The sequence below is a fragment of the Varanus komodoensis genome, unplaced genomic scaffold, assembly GCF_004798865.1.
Source record: "Varanus komodoensis strain SLA01 unplaced genomic scaffold, ASM479886v1 scaffold12, whole genome shotgun sequence".
NCBI classification, from domain to species: Eukaryota; Metazoa; Chordata; class Lepidosauria; order Squamata; family Varanidae; genus Varanus; species Varanus komodoensis.
Window position 1 is genome coordinate 24,749,010 of NW_025335349.1, and position 21,547 is coordinate 24,770,556.

The following is a 21,547-nucleotide window of genomic DNA, read 5'->3' on the forward strand; positions in this document are numbered from 1 at the left end:
TTGGGTCTCAGTGTGGAGCACCCACTTTGTAACTTATGCCAGCTGCCTGGAGAGGGAAGGGGATGTGGGGGAACTTGCTTGCTCCCATCTGACCATAGGCGGCAGGTTATTACCTCAGGGTAGCCTGAACATGGAGTTGTTGTCCTGAGATAATAAGCCCTGCCTGTATGTGAAGAAGGATTCTCACGGTAGCTCAGCTGTACCCCTGGATTTACTGCCATGGGAAGTGGTGATGGCCACCAGTCTGGATGGCTTTAAAAAGGGACTGGACATGCGATATGTGGCTACTAGCCTTGCGGGCTGTATGCTGCCTTCTTTACCAGCGATGGCATGCCTGCATACTCAAGTTGCTGAGGAGTTTTTGCAAATGGAGGTCTGGCACCCATCCTGCTTGAGCAATCCTGTGGCTAGCTGGTTTATCGCCAGGTGGAGTGTGGGACCAGATGGACCTTGGGTCTGATGCAACAGGGCTTGTCTTTCGTTCTTAACTTCATGTGTTGACTTTGCTTCTTTAGTATTTCCTCTCTTCTTTAGGGGAAATTTTATGGAAGCAAATATCTCAGAGCAAATGAGAAGTGAATCAGAAGCTACTGACCTGGGGTGACAATGCTCTTCAAACTCACTGCAGCCATTTTTTTCCTTTTGAGCATGCAAGCAAAACAGAAGTATCTATCAGCATTGTTATCCCAGGCTTAACTATGTGTGTGGCTTTACAGGTCCAGTTACTTCAAAAAAATTAAATATTCTACATGCTGCAGAGCCAAAGAGAATCCAGCTTTTAGAGACTGAGATTACAATCCTGGTCCAGGATTGCAGGTGTGAAATGCGAGGGGAGAGAAATGCCACAAAATAATTTAATTCTGCCTAGGCCAGGGTTGTTGCTTGCCCCACTGCTTACAACAGAAATGTATGATGAAGAAGCTCTTGGAAGGTACTTAGTTTAATATCTGCATGCTAAGGATAGAGAACAGAAAGTTCCCTAGAGACTCCATTAGTGCCTAATAAATTTGTCCTATGTTTATTATCTGGGGCTTGATGTAAAGCTCCAAAATACAGACAGGATACCCTGAGAAAATCCTCTGCATGCATCTTAAAATGAGTGGGGCTTGTACAAGAGGGTATCTTACTTTGGCCCTGTTCACTTCAGTGGGGTGTGTGCAGCCAAACATCCTGATCAGTTGGTTCCTAAGTACTTGTCTCCTAGTGGAAAAAAAGTGCTCCTTGTGTTCTCAAGGATCACTTAGACAAATATTTTGCAATTCCTTCCATCTTGACCCTTCTCTCTCTCTCTTTCTCTTTAATCCTTTTTTTTTTTTTTTGCACAAGATAAACATGTTGCAATTTTCACCAGAAGACTTCAGCCCTCTGCTACCCATTTTTCCTTCTCTTGTGCACGTAAGGCTTGTTTTGCAACCCTGTATTCAGCTGTATTTTCTACACTCTGCACTTTTCCTCCTTATTCCTTCTAGGTTTTGTGCATCCTCTGTTTGCTTAACTGTGTCAAAAAGGGGGCACATGTCTGGCCACGTGCAAACCTGGTGCAGCTTAAAATCGAAGCAGCAGCTGATTTCCCCTTCAGCGCTCTCCTGCACACACCCACACCTCCAGTACACACCCGATAGAAAGAACAGGCCTGCTTACTATAGGAGGAGGATGTGGATGCACGGGGGAATAAAGCACCCAGCAACAAAGACTGCGATATTAAGAAATAAACATTAAGGGCTTGATTAGTGATGCTGGCTTTGCCTTGAGCTACGGCTGCATCATCTGTCCTTGGATGTCTGTCAACAGCAGGGTGTTTAACTCTCTTACAACAAGCAGTGCTGTAAACAGCTTCTCACTCAGTGTGTCTCGCTCTCCCCCTGCCCTGCACACACTTTACTCTTTCTTGGAGAGGAGAGGAAGCGAAAGAGCTGCTAAGAAAAGGCCTGCTCTGTCTTCAGGAGCCGGCTCCACTGAATCCACCCTGGCCTTCAGAGCTTCTTCCGTTCCTCTATAGATCTGAAGGACAGACAGACAGAAAATAGTAGGTGGGAAGAAATTGCTGCAAGCACACTGATATCAGGCAGCCTGGGAAAGCGACATCCCAGAACACTCTGGAAACAAACATCCAGCTGGAGGTGCTTGTGCCTACAGTCTCAAGTTTGCATGGAGTGCCACCCTGGAACTCACTCCCACTCCTTGGGACATAGAGCCCTTTGTCTTGAGAATAAAGGAGTCTGTTGACTGCTTCTGCCCCGATCTTCTCTCACATCATTAGAGAGAAGAAGCGAATCTGTGGGGGGGCTGTTGTACATGCAGGAGTTGGTCATCTGAGGAACTGGCCAGCCTGCTCACACACAAGAGATGCAGCTGGCTCTGGGACAAAAGGGTCTCTTCTCTAAAACAGCCACCCTCTTCACAGCATGTTCTGCTGCCGAGATGCCCATCCCTCTTTGGCTCAGGGGCCAAATTGCAATTTGAGAACTGTGTCGGACCACATTCCAGGAATAGCAGTGGGGCAAAAGACAGGGGTGGGGTCCCAAGGACAGAGAAAGGAAAGTGGGGCAGGGCCAGATGTCATTCTTACAGTTTGGATGGTTTTTCACCAAACATCCAAACCACAGCTCCCTTCTGAGGAAGCTGCCCTGCATGCCATTTTTCTTGGTAAGAAAAAAGAGAAGTGCAAATCAAACAAGCACGTAGGTGCAGACCCCAGTACAAAGGTTCCCACCTGGCCCAAAACACGAGGAAGTCTTGCTGCATCAGACCAAGGGACCCTCTAGTCCTGCATGCAGTGGCCAAGCAGGTGCCTGTGGGCAGCCCCCAGGCAGGACCCCAGTGCAACAGCTTCCACCTGGCAGGGCTCCCAGCAACTGGTATGCAGGGGCAGGCTGCCTCTGACAGGGTGGGGCGGTGGGCGGCGGAGAGGCACAATGCACAGTTTTCCTAGGAGTAGCTTTGCAAGGCACACCTCAGTCCTTTGGACAGTGTTCATGACTGCACATCCCGTTTCTTGGCAGTCTGTTGAAAGGTGAATTTCCTTTAAATAACCCTCTTATCTCTCATCAAGATGGAAGATAACAGCCTGAGGGCCAGAGCTAGTTCCCCGGTCCAGGAAAGCTGTGTGCTTGTGCATCTTCCATCCTTTCCTTTCATACAGCCAGGCAGAGAATTCTGGGCTCTGACCTGGATGCTCTGCACCCTGGGACTGGTTTTGGGACTGTTGGGGAAGTGGACTTATGGTAACACTGTGACTTAGGGCTTGTTGCTCCTCCTAACAAGTCAAGGTCTGTAGCTGGTTTCCAAATCCAGGCTTCTTAGAAGAACCACACATCTGGCACATGTTCATATGTAACCCTAAGCTTTCCCACTGTGGAAACTGGAAGCAGGGGTGCAGCAATAAACCAGGATTTGGAAGAACTGTGGTTTAGCATTTTGTGCAAACATGGTCAGCAGCACATAACCTGTTGACAGTACAACATAGAGTACTTGCTCGCCCTTCACTCCATTGTGATGGTCCATTGATCTTTGCCACAAAAGTGAGGGGAGGGTCTACCTGGAACCCCAGGCAGTGGCTGGAAGAGCAGCTCCTGCGAGCCGATAGCGCTCGTCTCTTTCCAGCTAAAGCTGCCTCGCCCCTGCAGCTGTTGTGTGAGGGCACTGCTTGTGTTGGTGCTGCTCATGGAAAGTTTAGGCAAAGGGTGATTTCATCACTGGTTGCTCTTGCCCCTCTTAATGGTGCCATTCTTAAGTAAACAACTCAGAGCTTTTGAGCTAGAGAGGAATGTAAATCCTGAATAAGCATGAGTCACGTTCCAGGCCAAATGTGTGAACTCGAGGCTGCATGTTGGTCATGACTCATGTACTCCACAGTATATTAAACCAGGAGCAAAAAAAAGGTGCACTTCAAACCGCTTCAGGGACTTAATATCATCACTCCACAGTGGTTTCTTTCTGTAGGTTCTCCACAATGGCAAAAAGTGCCTTTCTTGCATGCCAGTTTGTGGTTTGTGTGCCAAAGGATTGGTGAGCCCAGTTCCGGGTCATAAGCCGAACTCTGAAGATGCCGTCTCAAATGTATGCTCGGATGGAAAAAGTCTGCTGCAAGAAAAGGGGAAAACCTGGCTGCTTTCATTTTGACTAATGGCAGGTTTCATTTTAGCTGTCTGTGGCTAGGTGAAGTGCGGCCCCTGCCCCATCGGTACCAGGGCATCCCTGTGTTTGTTTGTTGCCATGGCAATTTAACTGCAGGGAGTCAGCTGAGGAGCCAGGTACAGCACAGGAATGCAAATGCTTCACTGCGTGGGAGTAGGTTTTCCTCGCCAGTGCCACCTTCCTGCACCCAAGATTGCTCCTCCATTCCTGGCGGCATCCCATTTTTCTCCTCTCTCCCTGAAGCAGCTTTAATTTAACTTGTTTTAAAAAAATCTGTTTTCCCCAGTATCGCATAAATTAGTGCCCTATTTTCACTCAGAGCCCTAATATTTTTACAATTGTGGCATGTTGAATTCAATCTTAGAACGTACAGACTTGTATATCCTTGTTCTTTGTTAGCCATGGGCAAGAAAACTCCCATTTTGCATAATATCTTTTGATGTGTGTGGAATTCAGGGGGGTGGAGATGAACATCTGCTTGTTTAATCTTTTCCAAACACTACACATTTTACTTGAGCAGCAAGACAGACCCTTCTGCTTCTGGAGCGGTCTCACCTCAGTTTCTGCAACAGGGTAACCCACAGTTTGTGTCAAAGAATCTACTCTGCTGCCAAGATTTAGCTTTTTAAAACTGAGCTTTTAAAAATGGAAACGTCTGAGGAAAATGAAAGCAAAGAAGGAGCGAAGGTGAAACTTTCAAGGTCAGGCAGCATAAAACAGCACTAAAATAGGGGAAACACATGGTCTTATGCAAACCGTCTCCATGCAGCACATAATTCAACTGTGAAATTCACTACCACAAGATGTAGGGTTGATTGCCAACTTGGATGGGATTAGAAGGGGAGTAGTCAAATTCATGGGGGAGAAGGCTGTCAGTGGCTGCTAGTCTTGATGGCTATAGATCACCTTCAGTAGTCAGTACTAGTTGCTGGGGAACATGAGCATTATGAGTATCGTGCTCCTGTCTCCTTTGGGGCTTCCCCTTGGAGCATCTGGTTGGCCTGTGAGGAACCAAATCCTGGGCCAGATCAGTCTTTGGGCTAATCCAGCATGGCCCTTCCTGTGTTCTTAAGATGGATGAGCTACATTCTCTCCCATGCACCTCCCACAACTCTGGGATTCCCATTTATCTTCTCTGGTATCTTGAGATTTTTACCAGCTAGAATATTATTCAGGTACATTTTAACTTAACATTCTGAGAAAATGGGAGAGACAGGAAAATGGTGTTTTTGTGTGTGGGCTGTTTACAAAATGCTGGACTGAGCTGTCAATGCCAGGCCTCACGCTTGTGTGGAGATCACACAGAGGCACGAAATACACGCAGCTCTAGTTTGGAAGTACGGGTATCCCTGACGAAGTTTCCCCATTGACAACGTAAAATATATGGCAAACCATTTTGTGTGTTTTTGTGCATGTTCAAAAACAAATCCTTCCAATGCCGATTCAGAATCAAACCTGGTATTTTCATCATTCGCCTGTTAGACACTTTCACATGTATATCTGTGTCTTTTCTCAGAATCAGGCCTGCATTCACAATGTTTTGTGAAATTGGGACATTTTCATCACAGGATTCCAAAACATCATCTACTCCTACAAATGCCAGATTGTTAGACTGAGGACAAACAACTGTAAATTAGGAATTGTCATCTCTCTAAGTTTCATGTTTTCCAAATGAAACCGGAAAATGAAAAGCAGTTTGGATTAATAACGGTGCAATCCTGTGCATGTCCACTTGGAAGGAAGTCCCACTGAGTACAATGGGACTTTCTTCCAGGTAAGTGTGAATAGGATTGCTCTGCAGCTGAAATGGATTCTCGGTTTGTTATCTCTTACATGGGTATGTGCACTCTCCCACACACAGACATGTGCTTGGATTATTTATGTTACCTCTTCCATTGCTGGGTGGGACATTCTGGAGTCGTAGGCCTTTTATCTGTCACAGGTCTGTGCCTTAAATATACCTGCTTTCCCTATCCTACCATGCTGGCTGGGCATTGTGGCAGCTGTGGGGACCTGGCTGCGAAAAGCAGGCATTGACACTCATTAGGAGAAGAGAGAGCAGGAGCAGGAAGGTGGAATCCAAGGCAGCTCATTTTGGATAATAACGTTCGCATCGTTTTCTCATCTGCTTCGTTTGTGTGGCTTCGTGGTTCCTTGCTTCTGAACATCAGTGTGGCTTAGCAAGCCAAAGGTGATAATACTGCAGATAAAAATAACATTTAAACAAGCAAGCACAACCTATGAATAAGATGCCAGTCGTAATAGCAGGAGCAATGTAAAAGCAGGTGCCATGTAAAACACTGAAAGTGCTAACAGATGTGATCAATAAAAAGAGCAGCGGGATGACATCAGCAGTATCACGTTTCAGTATAGGCAGAAAATATTAAAATAGGCCTTGCAGATACCATCCTCCAAAGGATTCTCTTCTCTCTTTAAGTGCTTTGCCATGAAGGGAACAAAGTGAGCTTCCTTCAAGTAGGAGTTTCAAATCCTGTAGATATATAGAGGACCCATAGGAGGCCTTCCAGAATCTAGTCACTGGATTCTCAGCTTTTCCCTGAAAACAATGTATACCTATAGACTCTTGGCTAGTCCCAGGGAAATAATGGCGTTCTATGCAAAACTGAAAAAGATGCTCAGCCTGCCAGTAGCTTGGTAATCGTGAGATATGAAGTATGTGAGAGAGGAGAACAAATGAACCATGGCCTAGAATATTGAAACAGATCAGCTGCTTTCCTCATGCCAGCAGTCATCCCCCAGTTACAAAATAACTTTTGCAGCCCCTCCTCTTCCCCCTGGCCCCTCCTCAGAAAGCAGTAAGAAAGCACAAGGCAAAAAGAAATTTTGCTCCACCAAACAGCTGACCTAGTGATACTTAATGACTAAGCAGCACTTGACTCTATGTTCCAAGAATCTGAGGGCCAGAACCATGGTCCTTGCGAAGTTTAGCCTCCAATCTGCAGCCTGTAGCCACAGTGTTATCTTTCCTTGATAACCTTGCTGTTTGTTTGCGGGTTCTGAGGTCCCAGGTGTTTGGAGACAGGTTACTAGAATGCACATGATGCCGGCTCTTTGCACCTCATCAGGTTTTGGTTGTGTATACTATGGAGACCCAGTGTGATGGAGGGTCCAAAGTCACAAACAACGCAAACATGTGTCTGTCAACTCAGACTTGCAGTGTTGGCAATTGCCTTAAACGTTTTATGTTGGAATTATAAGCCAGTGTTGGTCAATTTGTTGAAGTCTCTCTAACACTGACAAGCACAAGCTTAAAAACCGTGTAACTAGCATGTGGTTTGTCATGCCACATCCAGCTCTAATTCTGCCACTCTTTTTAAAAAGTAGAGAGACCATTGCTTGGAATTTTAGGATGCTTCATCCTGCACCAGATACCAAATTCTCCTCCTTCATTGATCAAGTCTGTAATTTACCCTTCCTTGGAGGTACTCAGAACCGTGTAAATGATACCTCATTCTATTTTCACTGTAATCCTGTGTTATAGACCACACAGAGGGATGGTGTTAAACAGAGATACAAATACCCATCTTCCCATGTTCCGTATGGCACCCTATTCCCCCCCTTTCTCTGAGCCATACGCTCCAGTTTGGGAAAGCCTGCATTGTCCTCTTTAACCATGCAGCAGGGCTGACCAACTTGTGACTCTCTGGATGTTTTGACCTACAACTCCCATCATCCCTCATGTCTGGGTCTGGTGGGAATTGTAGGCTGTCAGTTGCCCAGTTCTGCCATACAAACTCTCATATACAGTAACATTAAAGATATGCGGAGTACACCAGCTCCTTTTGCTGAGAGAAGGCAGTCCTCACCAGCATGGTCAGTGTTCAGAAATGATGGGAGTTGTAGTTTGACAACATCTGGAGGTCCACTGGTTCTTCATGCCAGTTTACAGAACTGGTAAAGGATCCTCTGTGTGTGTGTGTATTGTGGAGAGCATTTCCAGTGTCTCCAGGAGCCCACTGCCATTGGGACCCTGACTGAGGATGCTAATCTATATTTTGTTTTTCTTTCTAGGTTAGTTTCCCAGATGTTGAGAAAGCTGAATGGCTGAATAAGGTGAGATGCAGCAGACTCGGTTCTTCTTCCCAGCTGTGGTCAGTCATATGGAAGTACTAACATGGCTTTCTCGCTCCATGGTAGATCCTGGCCCAGGCTTGGCCTTTCTTTGGCCAGTACATGGAGAAGCTGCTGGTGGAGAATATTTCTCCAAGCATCCGTGCCTCCAACACCCATCTGCAGACCTTCACTTTCACCAAGATTGACATGGGAGAGAAGGTAATGATCAGCAGAAGACTATTCAGACAGAGTATGAGAGGGCAGCCCAGTGCAGCCACACAACGAACAATCTCACACTTGTCCCTTTCAGACTAACCACTGTTATGTATTCCCCCACCAACTGTCATCAGCCTCTCTCAAGATTTTGGGGCCTTTTCTAAACTCTGTTCAGAAGTAAAAATAATCGTATTCGTTTTAATAACTTCTACCTAACCTTTCTTCACCAAAGTGTGTTCTCAAGGCAAGTCACAATAAAAGTGACAATTCGTAATATACAAACCCATAAATATGAGCCAGTAATAAAGCAACAAAAACATCAATTAGGACTGTAGTTCTGTACACAGTTACATTTTTATTATTTAATTCATTGCTTAACTGTGATTTAAGAACATCATCTTCCCAAAGCAACTTACAGCATAGGATCAAAGCAAACATTTTAATCAAATCAAATTGAATATTTTATTATTTATTTATTTAAAACTTTTATATTCCATCACCACATGCCTCGGCATCTCAGGACGGCTTACAAACATATTTAAATATATAACAACATATTTAAATATTACAACATAGTTTCAGTAAAATACAATGTCAGTATTCCTAGCACATAAAAGAAGAGATGTGTTCTTGAAAACTCTCTCAAGAGCAGCCATAGAAGGAGCCAAACGTATCTTAGGAAGGAAGCTGATCAATGGGAAGGTCCACCACATTTACTGATTTTGGTAGGTTATCTTAAAGTATGGATGCACAGTGAGAATAAGTTCCACTGGGACCTGCTTCTGAGCAGATGTTCATAGGATTGTGCTATGAAACATTGTCTCCAGTAACTAAGCCTTAGGAGAGGCATTTCACCTTTTAGAATGGGGAAAAACTGCACAAAAGCCAGGAAATCACCAAAGGATTGGTGGTCGGTGAAGTGGGGCTGGGCCAGCAAGGGAATCCCGGAGAGCTGGACTTAGAGCCCCAGAAGGCTCAGCTGCACTGCGAGGTGGCTGTCTCTCTCTGAACAGGATCAAAGAGTTCCTGAGTTGCAGAGACATCTTTGTGCAAAGCTTTGTGATCCATGTGCAACCAGGAAATAGGTAGCCTGAGCACATCAATGACACTTTTGGGGAGAAGAAGCAATGCTTTCCATGTAAAACATGCCTAAAACTAATGATGGTGCTTCTTCTTCCAGCCCCTCAAGGTCATTGGAGTTAAGGTTCACACCGGCCAGAACAAGAAGCAAATCTTGCTGGACCTAAACATTAGGTGAGTTTTTAGGTTTTGTTACGTTGCTGGGTTAAGTGCTGTACCGCCAAGTGGAGTAGACCAAAAGCTGACTGAATGACAAGCAAAGCACTCACCACTTTGACAGCTGTGTTTTGGTAGTTGGATGTGCGCTGCACTCTTTCCTGGATGAGTGTGCACCCCGAGGGCAAGGTTTGTCCTGCACTGAGGAGGCTCATTGCCTTGAGCCAGAAAGGCAACTTCCCTTCCTTGGGTGCAGCCCAGTCTGGCCCTTCACAACCAGCTGGCTTTCCTTGAAAAAGACAAAACTATCTGCAAAGGGCAGCAGGGCAGCAGGCCTGCTGTGACTCCGCTTTGCGGGAAGGCAGTGTTTCTCCCTGTGCAGAGAGCAGAGGCATTGAGCTGGCTCCCATGTAACAATGCATAGAAATGTTTTAATAAATAAATAAAATGCAGAGGATGGGCTTAGCTATGGGCTGTTAACTTGGAACAACCTGGAATCCACAATCCAACCACAAACTGTGAATTCTTTTCCTGGGTTGTTTGTGGCTAACAACCCATAGCTAAACCTTAGTGCAGGGTTTGCATGTAATGAATCCCATGATCATCATGGCATCAGCAACCCATACTCCACCCATACTCTGAGTTTTCATGTGCAAACCAGGCCGTTCCCTCCTGTGTTCATTGCCCATGCTGGATGTCTGCTGTGGGTAAACCCGGCCGGGTGGACGCAGCACAGCATATTATTCAGCAGCTCCTAAAAAGGCTGTCCAGCTCTTCCTTCTGACCTTCAGTGTTACATCTCTGTCTGGGAATGTAACTTTTGATCCTGGGAACCTCATGCTGTTGTCTTCCTTCCTCTCCCTGCTTGACAGCTATGTGGGTGATGTCCAAATTGATGTGGAAGTGAAGAAATTTTTCTGTAAGGCTGGGGTGAAAGGCATGCAGGTAAGATGGATCAGGACAGAGGTCGGAACAACGGTTTAGACCAGCCTTCCCCAACTTGGAACCTTCCACATGAGTTGGATTATAACTTCCATCTTCCCCTGACCTGCCAGCATGGCCTTTGGCATCTCATCTGCTCTTGATCACTGAAAGGAGAAACTGATGGGTGTCCCTTCCCTTCAGAATGTTGTCTGCCAAGGCAAATGCCCCTTCTCTCTTCCACCTCCCACAGTTCCTGAACTGAGGCATAAGGCTGCAGCCTTGCTGGGTGGGGTGCGACCGTCTCCCCCTCCCATTTCCAAGGGGAGCTACATCACTGTTGATGTAGGGACAGCACTCAGACGAGATCCTCTTGTACGTCTGCCCCATGTTTGCTTCAGGGCACAGGAATGGAAGCAGCATTCTTTGGGAATAAGCTCTCCACCTTCCTTTTCCCTCAGCTCCATGGCATGCTGCGGGTCATCCTGGAGCCCCTCATTGGGGATGTCCCAATTGTAGGGGCACTCACAATGTTCTTCATTCGCCGGCCGGTAAGTTGTCTACCCCTTTTGTATCCTGTCTGTTCTTGGGATGGTGCTTTTTCCCAGAATTACCTCATGAAGTCTGAGCATGAATCGCCTTGAAGCTGGAGCAATGCCCCTGTGAGGAGCGGCTACAGCTACCGGGACTGTTTAGCTTAGAAAAAAGGCGAGCAGCATGAGACATGACAGAGGTGTTTAAAATAATGCACGGTGTAGAGAAAGTGGAGAACCCAGTGAAGCTGACTAGTGGGAGCTTTAGGACAGACAAGAGGAAGTACTTTTTCACACAACGTAAACTATGGAGTTCACTGCCGCAGAAAGTGGCGATGGCCACCCGTCTGGATGGCTTTAAAGAGGAATTGGACAGCTTCATGCAAGAGGAGGTGATCAGTGGCCACTAGCTGCGCTGGCTGTGTGCCGCCTCCCGCGCCAGCTGGGGCATGCCCAGAAACACCAGTTGCTGTGGGGCCTGGGCAGGCAGAGTCTTGTACCCATCCTGTGGGCAGCTAGTCTATCACCATATGGAGTGCTGGACTAGATGGACCTTTGGTCTGATCCAGCATGGTTTGTCTTATGATCTCATGGTAGGCAGAGGCCAGAAACAGCGCTGACTGTTGTACGTCCGACTGAGTGTAAGTCAAGCCCAGTCCCTCTCATGTGAGGCTGAAGGGACATGGCACTGGTCCCCCGGTGTTCACTTGAGCACCCCGCCCCCCATGTGTTGAGGCTACATAGGCATCGGTCTCCTGCATTCATCAACCTTTTCTGTTAGTTAAACTATTTAGCATTGTTGGGCTTTATATAAGTGCTATAAAACATTGGCCCAATCTGCAGGCTGTTTATATAGAAGACTGTTGGAGCCATGGAATGGAAAGAGTAAGGTCAAGGAAGGAGAGCAACTTTCACTTCATGGTAGCAAACTTTCAGCTACTTCTGTGGATTAGAAGTATCTCAGTGTGTAAAATCAAAATTCAGAGAGCCCCAAAACCCATCAAGAGCCCATCAAGTTATTCAAGTGATCAGGGTTCTAGTCCCTGCTCAGCCATGGAACCCACTAGGTGACTTTGGGCCAGTCACAGACTCTTAACCCAACCTACCTCACAGGGTTGTTGTGGGGATAAGATGGAGTGGAAGAGGAGAATTATGTAAGCCCCTTTAAGTTCATTGGAAAAACATGGGATATAAATCTTATAAATAAATATATTTTTCTTTGCCCCAACTTACCAGTCTACAGAATTCAGACCAATGTATGAGAAAAGTCAGGAAACCAGCAAAGCACAGTGCAGAGCAAATGGCTCCATATGACTCAAGTGAGTGAGCCAAGTGCAGGCAGCCAAGTACTCCTCATTATGAAATTCCTCAGATACAAAGCACCCTATAGGAGCCTGGGGCCGTGTGCAATGAGGGAATGATAGGATAGCTTCAGTCCTGGTCATTCTCTCACCCTAATCTCTCCTTATCCAACATGTCTGACTGGTTCTCACTCCCACTCCCCTTCTTTCCCAGACTCTGGACATAAACTGGACTGGAATGACCAACCTCTTGGACATCCCTGGACTGAGGTAAGGTATGCTGTGGTGGGTTATGAACTTCTTGCAAGATTATGACAAGAGTGAAAGGAGGATATGGTTATCTTAATTGCTCCCTCAATCAGAACTGACACTTGCACAAGAGTGAGGTGCTAGCCAAGAATGTTCCATAGTGGAATGGTTTTTCTGCCCACAAATCTGCAGGCCAATGTGCTTTTTCTCTTGGAAGCAAGAAGTGGAGCTGAGCAAGAGAAGCATAGAAGGATATTTTAGACTGAAACAAAAGGGAAAATTTGAAGAGAAATCTGCTGGAGGAAACTAGAGCTTGTTCAAGGGGTGCTTTCTGGTGTACACTGGGGCAGAAAGGCATTCTGGGGGATTGGAGGGATGCACAGATACCACAGAGTCGGCTGAGGTGGCATGTGTATGCAGGAGATTTGACAAAGTAGAAAATACTGTGTTGTAAAACAGAAGGCTTTCTTCTGCAGTTCACTGTCTGACACGATGATCATGGACTCCATTGCCTCTTTCTTGGTTCTTCCCAACCGCTTGCTCATCCCACTGGTCTCTGATCTCCATGAAGCAGCTCAGCTGCGCTCCCCAATTCCCAGGGTAAGGCAGACTCTAGTTGGGAGGGTTGTTAACTCCATGCCAGTGCTCTGGATCTGCTCCACCTTCCCTCTTCTTCCTTCCAGGGTGTTGTCCGTGTCTACCTGATAGAAGCCAGGGACCTGCAGTCCAAGGATAAGTACATCAAGGGGATGATTGAGGGCAAGTCAGACCCATACGCTATCGTGCGTGTGGGAACCCAGGTCTTCACCAGCAAAGTCATTGATGAAGACCTCAACCCCAAGTGGAATGAGATGTATGAGGTAATTGACTACACAGAGAAGTGGTAACTCGAGTACTGGTGTCTAGGGGTGTGCTCAGCCTCATTCCTGTCCCTTCCTCCTGGCTTAGCGTTTCCTCTTCACACAACACAGCTGTCATTCCTTTCCTTTCTCTGTCTGAAGAGGGCCCCTCCGGCCTACACAATAGGCGGTGTCTGCTCTGACCCCCCACCTAACTATCCCCACAGTTCATTGTGCACGAGGTACCGGGGCAGGAACTGGAGGTGGAACTGTTTGACAAGGACCCCGATCAGGATGACTTCTTGGGCAGGTGAGAGGCTGGGTTCTGTTTCCATCCCTAGCACGGGGAGTGAGCCCTAGCTGGGTGAGTGGCTGACCAGTTGGGAGCTGGAGCTCTGCTGTGTTCGTTTGTTTGCTTGCTTGCTTGCTTTTTTGGCAGGGGCGCTGAGAGGATTTAGGGGACAATGGATGAAGTAGGGTCAATTCTGGGTTTGATCCAAAGCTAAGTGGCTTCATTCCTCAACTCTGGAAGTTGGATTTTCTCAGTGAGAGGGAGACCTGCACAGATAAGGATTGCTTATCTGTTTCACCTTGGTGTCTTTGCCTGGCATTGTGGGAATGAGATATGCCAATGTCTTCTTTCTTTTCCCAGGATGAAGCTGGACTTTGGAGAGGTGCTCAGGGCTCATGTCCTAGAGGAGGTGAGCACTGAGAAGGAAACGAGGCTGTTTACAAACTGGAGAACAGAGTGGCGTTTGAGTTTGATTTCCAGCTGGCTGCAGGAAAACAAGTATCTGTGATTTCTGGGAATGATGAATAGCAGTGATTCCTCATAAAGAGGTTTCAAGGGGGCAATGATACAGAAGCAGAAAGGGTAGCAAGGGGAGCCTAGATTGGACTGAATATGAATGGCAGAGAAGCCACACTTAAAGATAAGTTGTATCTTACATTGCTGCTTAGAACAAGAGCTCCTCGATCAGAGATATGAATGGTCCTCAGATTCACAGATTGGGCCTGGCACGGTCCTCATTCTCTTCCTCATTCTCCTTCCTGGCAGTGGTTCCCTTTGCAAGATGGAGGCCGGGCTCGTGTGCATTTGCGCCTGGAATGGCATACACTTATGTCTGATGTCTCCAAACTGGACCAGGTGAGGGTAATGTTTGGGGTGGAGGCCAGTGTTGTTCATGGCTGTCTCTGGAGCCAGCTGTATCTTGGTGCTTGCCCTTCATCTGAAAGCAAGATGATACTCCGTGATGCCTGCTTAGATTGGCAGCCACTTCTCAAGGGCTCAGGCAGAGATTTTGCCCAACCCTGTTATCTGAGGCCTTTTTAAACTTAAGATGCCAAGAACTAGAGAATCAGTCCTCCACAATACTTTTTGCAAGGTGTTTCCTTAGAGCAGTGATGGTGAACCTTTTAGAGACTGAGTGCCCAAACCCCAACCCAAAACCCACTTATTTATCACAAAGTGCCAACACTGCAATAAAACCTGAAAACTGAGGTTCTAGTTTGGAAAAAAACAAATCACAGCCAGTCCAAGAAACTCACTCTCTCTCTCTCCCTCTCTCTCTCTCCTTGGCAGCACACTGACTGGCCATGCGAAAGCTTGGGCGAGTTGCAGCTAATGAGTCGCGGCTCATGACATCATTGCCTGGTGCTGCTACTCCTTTCCGAGCATGCGCATGGCCCATGTGTGCGCTGCTATCCAGTGCTCGGCTGCTGGGGCAATGCTGGGGTGACTTGGCTCACGTGCCAACAGAGAGGGCTCTGTGTGCCCGCTGTGGCACGTGTGCCATAGGTTCACCACCACTGCCCTAACCCTACCCTGGTGCACACCCCTAACCCTAATATAGGGGTAAAATACCATTGAAAAGAGGGTGATTTTGAAAAAGCCTTCCTTGAGTTGCTTTTTCTCTACAGCTCATCCTTTCTGCCCATTCTAAACACATTCCAACCATCAAAATCATGCCAGGACACCTCGTTTTTTTAACCCAAACCCAACAATGGTGAACCTTTTAGAGACTGAGTGCCCAAACTGCAACCCAAGACCCACTTATTTATTGCAAAGTGCCAACACTGCCATAAAACCTGAAAATAGCCAGTCCAAGTAAATATATATTTATCCTTGGCAGCGCACTGACCAGCCATGCCAAAGCTTGGACAAGTCACAGCTAATGAGTCATGGCTTGTGACATCATCCCCTGGCACCACTGCTCCTTTCTGAGCATGTGCATAGCCCCTATGTGTGCTGTTATCCAGTGCTCGGCTGCTAGAGCACTGCTGGGGTGATTTGGCTCACATGCCAACAGAGAGGGCTCTGCATGCCCGCTGTGGCACATGTGCCATAGGTTCGCCACCACTGCCTTAGAGGAATGCTTCCTCAGAGAAAGATTATTACATGGAGATCAGACAAGGATTGCAAATTCACATTCTAAAGCACATTATTCTATTGCCCTTGTAACTCTTACGCTGTTTTTAGTAGTTAAGAATTCAAGTTATATAGAGGTTATTGTGAGGTTTTGTTGATCTTGTTATAATGTTGTTGTGGTTTTATCAGTCATGTTTCTTAATATACTATCATTTATTTGTTGTTTTCTAACATACTTTCTACCCTACCCTGAGAGCCATTTTGGCTAAGGGGCAGGATAGAAATCCAATAGATGATGATGATGATGATGTCATTCTATATCCACTTAGCAAACAGAATTCAGTGTCTTGGAAGACATTGGGGTGGGGAGTCAATCTGCAGACAGCCTCCGCAATGTGACCTCTAACATGACAAAGTGACATGTCCTCATATGTCCTCAAAGTGACCTCATATGACAAAGTGGGCAGCTTGTGGCCCTACAAATGTATTTGTGTAAAACTTCCATCATTTTTCACCATTGGCTATGCTGGCTAGGGCTGATGGGAATTATAGGCTAAAACATCTGGAGGGCCAAAGGTTGCCCACCCCAATTGTATGAGAAGACCAGTAAAAAAAGAGATGGAAAGAAAAGGTGTAGTTTGAAGTAGGATTGGGATGAAGCCTTTTGGAGTCCATCCCCCCCAGCATTTGTGGACTTCTTCTCATTCTTGCCCCAGGTCTGCAAATGAGCCAAGCCAGGAGGAAATCACCCCACATTTGTGGACCCTGCGTTGTGCAACTGAAAACCTTCTCTATCAGGTGCAGCTGCCCTAAGAGCAGCTGCAGGACCTGAAAGAGGGTGCTCTGAGGGTCACAGCAGGTGCCATTCCCAGCAGCCTCAGTGGCCAGGAGCACCGCTTGCACAGCGCATGGGGCTCGATTCCTGGCGAGCGCCCCACAAATGTTGGGACTGCTCACCAGGTACTCAGACTTGTATCATTGCGAAGCAGACCAGAGTCTGAGGACCCAAGCCCAGGAAATCGCATGGATTCCCACCCTGAATAGATTCCTTGCACATCACTAGTTTGAAGAAATCTTTCTTTCCCATTGCGAATGAGTCATAAGCCACGATTAACACATGTGTGTAGATTGCCTACGGAGTGATTTATCAGAAAGAAATGTTGGACTTGATTTAATGCTAGTTTTATCTACTGCATGCTGCTTGAAGGTTCTTCAGTGGAACAAAACTATCTCCTCCAAGCCAGAACCCCCATCAGCTGCTATCTTGGTTGTCTATCTTGACAAGGCACAAGAACTCCCGGTAAGTAAGAAATCCTCCTGATATGGACTTCTGGATCTCACTGAAAGTTACATGATGATATCTTCCTTTGGGTTAGAGTCTCCAGTGACTTACTTTTCTCTATCCCATGGCCTTGGTATATGGTTGTTGTTGTTGTTAATTAGATACCTGTATTGCCTGTAGCCAAAGTTCTCTGGGCAGTTCACCACATTAAGTCACCCATCCAGATTTCACCCAGGCCTGACCCTGCTTAGTGTCCAAAATTAGGCAGGATTAGGCACTTCAGGCTATATGGAAGCTATGGGTTAAAAAGAGAATTAAAACATCCCTATAAATAACATGCATTTTACAGTGTTAGCCTATTCCCATCTGGATGGACCTTGACTTTGTCAGAGTTTCCCCCCCTCAAATCAGTAGTGTTGCTGAAGCAACAAATAATACTTATTCCCAAATATGATGAAGAGGACTATTAAAAACGGTTTTCCCTTCCAACCGCCATTAGAGATACAGGGCCAGTCTGTATTGGGGCTTTTCCCAATATTCAGTATTGTAGCATCTGGTTCACCAACGTGGCACTTGATAGACTCTCCCACCCACCCTCTTGATATCGTTCCCCCCTCTGTGTTCCTTTTTTGCCCCCGTCTACTTTTCTGTCTCCTCCAGTGACTACTGTTTCCATTCACCTATTGAGCTGCACGTGTGCCAGTTAACTGACTTAAAAACTCTTATTGTTGGGAATGACTTCAAAGCTGTAGAATCTATTTTACAGTACTTCCTTCCCCACCTTCACATTTACCTCAGGCCGGGTACAGGGCTTTGTTCACTGGATATCCATACTGGTTGCTCAGTCCTCTCCTTTGAAGGAGGGAGTCCTTGGCCAGTCATTTTTTGGTGGGGGGGGGCTAATTTTAATTGCATTTAAATTAGCGCCAGGCGAAGACCTTTTTATTTATGCAGCATTTTAAATGTTAATATTATTGAATTTTATTCGGCCAGGGCGGCTTATTTTATTTTACTGTATATATTTTAATTGTCATTGTTTTAATGTATTTTGTATTCAATGTTGTAAGCCGCCCCGAGGCCTTGGCAAGGGGCGGCATAGAAATGTTTTAATAAATAAATAAATAAAATAAAATTTAATTTTAATTTTAATTTTAATTTTAAGCTGTGCAATTCTGAATAAACACACGATCCTTACTTCAAAACCTTCATTGCTTCACATGCAGGTAGGCATGTAAAAAAAAAATAAATGCCAAGATGACTTCCTGCTCCTCTCACAGTTGTGGTGGTAAACTGTGGCTTTTGGCAGGTGCTCCCATTATAAACACAAATGATAAAGCACACAGGACTTTTCAAATTCCTTCTACTTCTGTCACAGTTACATTATGCCTTGGGGTGTGACACCGCTTCATTTTATAAACACAGTGGATACATCACTCTATTCATTAATTGAACAGAGCAGCAGTTGTGTGTGGAGAAAGGTAAATCCATAACGGTTTTTCCTGAGAAAGAAAAGGGGCTTGGCTGTGGACTCTCACACAGGTTCAAATCTTGAACTGCTTGAAAGCAGGCACTACTTACCTACTTTCACAAAATGTTCAGACACTGGGGAAAAGAATTACACACAGACGGAAAGGGCCACCAAACATGTTTCTTCGTTCATTCATTCATTATCTTACCTTTCTGCCAAAAAAGGGCACTTAAAGTGGCTAACAATAAAATCTGGATTAAAAACATAACCTCAGTTAAAGCATAAGAACAAACACATTAAATATGATAGTAAAGGAAAGGAACAGCACCAACTCATTAAAAGCCAGAAGGCCTGTTTATAGGTCAGAGGCCTTCTGAATAAAAATCTCTTGCCCTTGCTGTCCAAATCTGTAAATGGAAAGTGATTTCCAGGGAGCAGCTATTATTTGCATGGCACCAGCAACATTCATGGTGCCTTACAAAGTAACAACTGTGGAGGATCAAAGGGGTAACAGCTGGGAGGCTGAAAGGGCTGGAAGCTGAAGCACAGGCCAGGCTCTTGTGAAGCATTCAGACCCTGTGGAGGTGGAAGAGCAGTTTGCCTGTGCCGGGCAGCTCACACAGAAGGGCAGAGACAGACTTAGTGGCCCTTTAGCCCTTGCTTAATTCAGGCAGGGTTTTATGTATGTATTTATTTGATTTTTTAACCTGCCCCATTAGTCTTAAGGCTCCCTGGGTGGGTTACAAAGTTAAGAAATATACAGTACAAATATAATAAAAGGTTCCACTGATTTTCTTCTCCGCCCAAGTGGAAAAGGCTCTCTCTTCCACCCCGCTGCCCCGTCACACACACATGCACACAGGCTGTTGGCAAGCGCATTTGAAAAGAGTTCATGGATACTCTCCTAAAATGGCTGCCATGGTGGGCATAGCCTGTCACAAAACACTCGTTCCCCAGAAGCCAAGCTGGTGAATTTTAAAGACAGACCAAAAGGAACTTACAGAAGAACCTACACAGAGGGCAGAGGTAGGATCCGGACTGTAAAATGCAAAAGCACTCTTTGAAGCCAAATAAAGGTGGTTCTGCTAAGAGAGGTTCCCGTGGGGCAATACTAATCAAGGACACCACTTTGGAGGCTCCAGCATTAGGTAATATTAAGAGTTATATTGTTCTTTGTGAGTTATTTCTCTCTCCTCCTCCTTACAATAGCTGAAGAAATCCAGTAAAGAGCCCAACCCCATGGTGCAGCTCTCCATCCAAGATGTCACCCGGGAAAGCAGGGTAAGGCATTGATTTAAATCATTCCTGCCTGTTAGCAGTTGCTGACCAATCACCTCCATTGGTAGCAAAGTGGAGTTGCATACAAGGGTCAGAACTGGGCTAGCAAGATGAAAGTGCTTGCAGGTTTCATCCCACTCTCTTTCACTATTTAACATCCACCTTTAAATAGTTGTGGCTACAACAGGACGGAGCAGGGTTGCCGTGGTTCTCAGCCAGAGCTTGGGGCTGGCTTGATGGTTGGTCACCTGACTGCTCTCTCCCTTCTTTTAAGCATTGCAGCTTCAGGAAGTCTGGTGCTTGGCTGATGGGTGTCCCACAGAAGTGGGTGCTTGTATTGGGTGCCACTGCCCCACAGTTATTCTTCTCTGATTCCCTGCCAGGTTGTTTATAACACCATCTCCCCAGAGTGGGATGATGCCTTCCGTTTCTTCCTACAAGACCCAACCACTGAGGACATTGATATACAGGTAAGTTTTGTCACCAAGTTCAAAGGCTTGCCATCTTTCTGTCTGTGCAGACAGTAGGAAAAATTTCTTTTTGAACCCCTGCAGGTCAAAGATGACAACCGTCAGACCACCCTGGGCTCTCTCACAATCCGCCTGTCCCGCCTTCTGAGTGCTGAAAATCTGACACTGGATCAATGGTTCCACCTAGAGAATTCTGGACCCAACAGCCGAATCTACATGAAGCTTATTATGCGGGTAAAGACCTTGTAGGGTTGGAACTTACTGTGTTTAAGGACTTGCTGTGCTTCTAACGATATTAATTATCCCCTCTGCCTTCACTATGGTGCCATAATCTAAATTCCCATCTCCAGCCCTGGCAATTGCTTTTAGAAAAAGGCATGGGAGATTGTGATATGACTCCTGCATGATATAGCTGGGGACCTTTTCTCATGCCTGAGATAAAAGTGTTTATGTTTGTTTCCTGCTGGTTAAGGTTGGGCATGCAAAAGCACTGGGCTATATCCTCCCTGCCAGTGAACTGAATGGGAACTTTTGAACTTTCATGCCAGAGATGTGGGTTTAGGGCTGGACTGGCTGTTCAAGCAATTTAGGAGAAGATACTGCCCTGGGGTCCCTTGCAATGTTGCAGAAGGGTCTGAGATGCAACTTGCCATTCCTGTGGAGCCGCTGAGGGTCTGAGAGTTATGCCCACCGTCTTTCTGTCAGTGACAAGCCCCATCAACATCTCTATCAAAGAGCAAACTGTAAGGAAGGCCCTTGAAATATCCTGAAGGATCAGGATATAGGGAATTCCTGCAGTCAAGCATCTACAGGAGGTGTGAGCAACTTGCAGCCTTCCAGTCGTTGTTGGACTGCAACTCCCATCATCCTGTTCCCATTATGCTCAACTATTCGCTGCACTGGTGAGAGTTGCAATGCAACAATATCTGGAGGGTCAGAGGTGGCCCATTTTTAATCTACAGAGATCAGGAGGGTCCAGAGCAAGAACCAGTGAAGAACCAGAGTTGGTAACATAGAACTGGGAACCAGGAGTTTAACAAGAGCTATTAAACCAAGTCCAGCTGGTATCAAACAACAGGCACCAAGGAAGCTCCTTGTGATTTCCCAAAGAGTTTGGGAAAGAGGGCAGGTTGTTGTTATTATTATTATTATTATTATTATTATTATTATTATTA

At 46.1% G+C, this 21,547-nt stretch overlaps 1 protein-coding gene across 1 annotated transcript in view; it reads left to right on the forward strand.

Moving 5' to 3' along the window:
- The window catches only part of ESYT1 (extended synaptotagmin 1), a 50,902-nt gene that overhangs the window by 12,642 nt on the left and 16,713 nt on the right, over nucleotides 1–21,547 (forward strand). The window contains exons 2-16 of the mRNA XM_044421909.1: nucleotides 8,170–8,211; nucleotides 8,296–8,430; nucleotides 9,608–9,681; nucleotides 10,536–10,608; nucleotides 11,046–11,135; nucleotides 12,633–12,688; nucleotides 13,144–13,267; nucleotides 13,351–13,527; nucleotides 13,734–13,816; nucleotides 14,159–14,207; nucleotides 14,564–14,653; nucleotides 17,082–17,174; nucleotides 19,834–19,905; nucleotides 20,286–20,372; nucleotides 20,457–20,606. Of these exons, the coding sequence (XP_044277844.1) occupies nucleotides 8,170–8,211; nucleotides 8,296–8,430; nucleotides 9,608–9,681; nucleotides 10,536–10,608; nucleotides 11,046–11,135; nucleotides 12,633–12,688; nucleotides 13,144–13,267; nucleotides 13,351–13,527; nucleotides 13,734–13,816; nucleotides 14,159–14,207; nucleotides 14,564–14,653; nucleotides 17,082–17,174; nucleotides 19,834–19,905; nucleotides 20,286–20,372; nucleotides 20,457–20,606 (1,395 nt within the window). The remainder of the gene's footprint in view (nucleotides 1–8,169; nucleotides 8,212–8,295; nucleotides 8,431–9,607; nucleotides 9,682–10,535; nucleotides 10,609–11,045; nucleotides 11,136–12,632; nucleotides 12,689–13,143; nucleotides 13,268–13,350; nucleotides 13,528–13,733; nucleotides 13,817–14,158; nucleotides 14,208–14,563; nucleotides 14,654–17,081; nucleotides 17,175–19,833; nucleotides 19,906–20,285; nucleotides 20,373–20,456; nucleotides 20,607–21,547) is intronic.